Source organism: Brassica oleracea, chromosome C4 (genome assembly GCF_000695525.1).
Source record: "Brassica oleracea var. oleracea cultivar TO1000 chromosome C4, BOL, whole genome shotgun sequence".
Lineage (NCBI taxonomy): Eukaryota > Viridiplantae > Streptophyta > Magnoliopsida > Brassicales > Brassicaceae > Brassica > Brassica oleracea.
This window is the reverse complement of record NC_027751.1, coordinates 18,355,051-18,357,946: the sequence shown is the minus strand read 5'-3', so window position 1 is coordinate 18,357,946 and position 2,896 is coordinate 18,355,051. Positions and strand designations below refer to the sequence as shown.

Here is a 2,896-nt window from a genome sequence, read left to right as displayed (position 1 = left end):
CGAAGGCGAGTTGAGGTGGAGGTGACGAAACGGAAGGAATCTGTCACAGAGGAAAGCTCGCCGGACACGGAAGTGAAGAGAACCCTCCTTCGTCTTCGACTGTAACAGCTTAAAGCTATACCAGTCGGTTTAATTATTTATGATTTACGTTTGGTTAAGCTGGTTTATTTCATTAACCGGTTTGTTGATACAATCATACTATATGTACTGGTCATGCGACCATTTTAGAGAATCAATCAAATATTAAAACCTAATCTCCTAATCTTTTCTCTCTATCGTCATCATCATTTCATCATAACATCATAATCCATTATCACCATTGAAATCCTTGTTCTATAGATGATCCTTCTTCCTCACTGATCTTCTCCTGGGCTTTGATTCTCCTTGTCTTCGATCCTCGGTGGATTCTAGATAGGGATTTATCATTAGTTCTGCAACCCCGTTACATTGGTATCAGAGCTTTCGAGCTTCGGACCCCGGAAAAAAAAAATCTATGGCGATGGTGAATCTGTCTTCAGAAACTCTTCGTGAGATGCTCAGCATAATTCGTGAAGCAAGAAACGATTAGAAGAAATTACGTGACTCAGCCTCCATGATTGCACAATCAAAACCAGAAGAGCTGAATCGGAAGAAGGCTGAAAACCCTCTGGGTAATATTGTCGAGCACATGGTGGGCCAAAAACAACATGAAGTTTCTATGGTTGAAAATCCGAAAATGGAGCGGTACAGTGGTGGTTTTGGACTCCTCAAGCAAGTTACGTTGTCGACTGTATCAGTGGAGACAAATCCAGAGACATTCATCGGAACGGCGGCGATACAAGCCCCTTTGTCCACGACCTCTACGATCAATCCGATGATGACATCAGTCTCTCCAACCTCACCGAAACCCCCAGAACCTCCAGATTATTATCATAAGAAGCGGGTTAAGGAGGCTAAAGCTCCACAACTGCAGAACCAAAAGATCTCTCTGAAGTACTCGGATGAAGAGAAGATTGACGAGCTCGTGGACAGTGTCTCTGTAGTTTTGGATCAGAAAGAAAAGCAAGTCACTGATCATGAATACAAGCATGCCGAAGCTAAGCTTGCAGATTATTATTCACTGTCAAATGAATATCAGGATGATTCAGCAAAATTGATCAAATCATCCAACGATCTCGAGCTCTCGGTTGAACGCATATGGGAGCCAGGTGGGTTACCAACTGAAGCAGCTCAGTGGTACTGGACAGAGAAGTTTTCCAGTCATTGTGAAGCATTTCTATGTCCTCAGATGCAAATGCTGACTTGGGATCCAGGGTCGTTTAAGATGTTAGGAAGAGAGACGGGTAACAATACTCATTGGCTAGAAGACAAACGAGAAGCTCAACACAAGCAAAACGAGGTAATGAAACTCACGTCATCTTGGCACAACTGCTTGTGGGAACCTGGTGGATCACCGGCTGAAGTAGCTCACTGGAACTGGATAGTGAGTTGTCACGAACATGCTGTCACGTTGGAGCTTATCCTGAAGTTACATGAGCCACATTTGCAAAGGAATACAAAGGGTGAGGTCCTAGAGTTGTCATGTTCACAAAAGTTCGGAGTTGAGAAAGATGTTGAAGCTACTGTAGGGAAGTGGCCAGAGAAACGTCATAGGTTGTTGTTTTATGCAACACTGCCGGTTTTGATAACTGGAAATAGATACTCCATCAAGAGTTTGAAAGTTACTCTTAGCAGACTTTTGGATCAGAACTCTGCAACTATGAGAAAGATGAGATGGCTTCACATGATAGAGTTGGTGTGTTCAATGATGATAAAGCTTGATGAGAAGATTTCACTGAAAAATCTCGAGAGGTTCAGGTCACTGAAGAAGTCATCAGACATGAACTCCTTACTGAACATTCTGGAGCCAGCTATGCCAAGCAGTAGGCGACTGCTAGTTGTAGGCCTGAGACAGTTTTGTTTTTGCTGGTCTGAAGTTCCACTTGAAACACAAATGGCGTTCTAGACTATTGGAAGCATTTTCAGAGAAGAAAACAAGGTCACAGGGTGGTTCGGATTACACTGAAGACGACATAGCTAGGACAATGAAATTTTAAAATATTAAATTCTATAATAGCATAATAAGAAATATGTTGGGGTCGAAAACGGTAACGACGAAGTTAATGTCCAAATCTCTGTAAAAATCAGCGTAAACATTTTTTACAGTAAAATCTTGTTCTAATCTCAATCGAACCACTAAATACCGATTGTCCGAAGGCAACGGATACGTATTCATATCGGCCACGGACAAGCTCAAGTATGGCCATCGGACCACGCACAAACCAAGCTTGGTCGCTACGTAGCTTGGCTGGAGCTAACTCGCTACGTAGCGGCCGAGCTCTTGCCAAGCTCGGTCGCTACGTAGCGACCGAGCACGAACAAAGCTTGGTCGCTACGTAGCTTGGCTGGAGCTAACTCGCTACGTAGCGGCCGAGCTCTTGCCAAGCTCGGTCGCTACGTAGCGACCGAGCACGCACATGACTCGGTCGCTATGTAGCGACCGAGCACGAACAAAGCTTGGTCGCTACATAGCGACCGAGCTCCAGCCAAGCTCGGTCACTACGTAGCGATCGAGCTCCAGCCAACCTCGGTCGCTACATAGCGACCGAGCACACACATGGCTCGGTCGCTACGTAGCGACCAAGCTCAAGCCAAGCTCGGTCGCTACGTAGCGACCGAACTTTCCCAAAACGTCGATACGACACGAATCCATGCATTCTCGTCTACTCTTTAATGCTATCTCCCGTAGGCCATGGCTAAACCATTCTTTGTTTCCCATCACTCGAAGTCATTTGTCAAACTTTATGATAAAAACCGCGGGAAGTTTGTTTTTATCGAAGAAACCGTAATAAACGTTTCGAGTCAAAGACGGCCCAAA

The 2,896-nt window shown here is 44.8% G+C and overlaps 1 protein-coding gene across 2 annotated transcripts; it reads left to right on the top strand.

Moving 5' to 3' along the window:
* Positions 1-244: 244 nt before the first annotated feature.
* LOC106339632 lies at positions 245-2,060 on the top strand. Of its 2 annotated transcripts, none has more exons than XM_013778477.1 (2): positions 245-659; positions 801-2,060. In XM_013778477.1, the coding sequence occupies exons 1-2, from the start codon at positions 593-595 to the stop codon at positions 1,982-1,984; spliced, it is 1,251 nt and encodes a 416-aa protein (XP_013633931.1). In that variant the 5' UTR covers positions 245-592; the 3' UTR covers positions 1,985-2,060. The 2 variants fall into 2 exon arrangements, with proteins under 2 accessions (XP_013633931.1, XP_013633930.1); XM_013778476.1 differs by having other exon boundaries at positions 245-662; positions 804-2,060.
* The last annotated feature ends 836 nt before the right edge of the window (positions 2,061-2,896 follow it).

Excerpts from the sequence above, each read along its gene's own strand:
- LOC106339632 (XM_013778477.1), top strand. The coding sequence starts at position 593 with ATGATTGCACAATCAAAACCAGAAGAGCTGAATCGGAAGAAGGCTGAA. Across the intron at positions 660-800 it reads AAACCCTCTGGGTAATATTG|TCGGAACGGCGGCGATACAA; the intron begins TCGAGCACATGG and ends CAGAGACATTCA.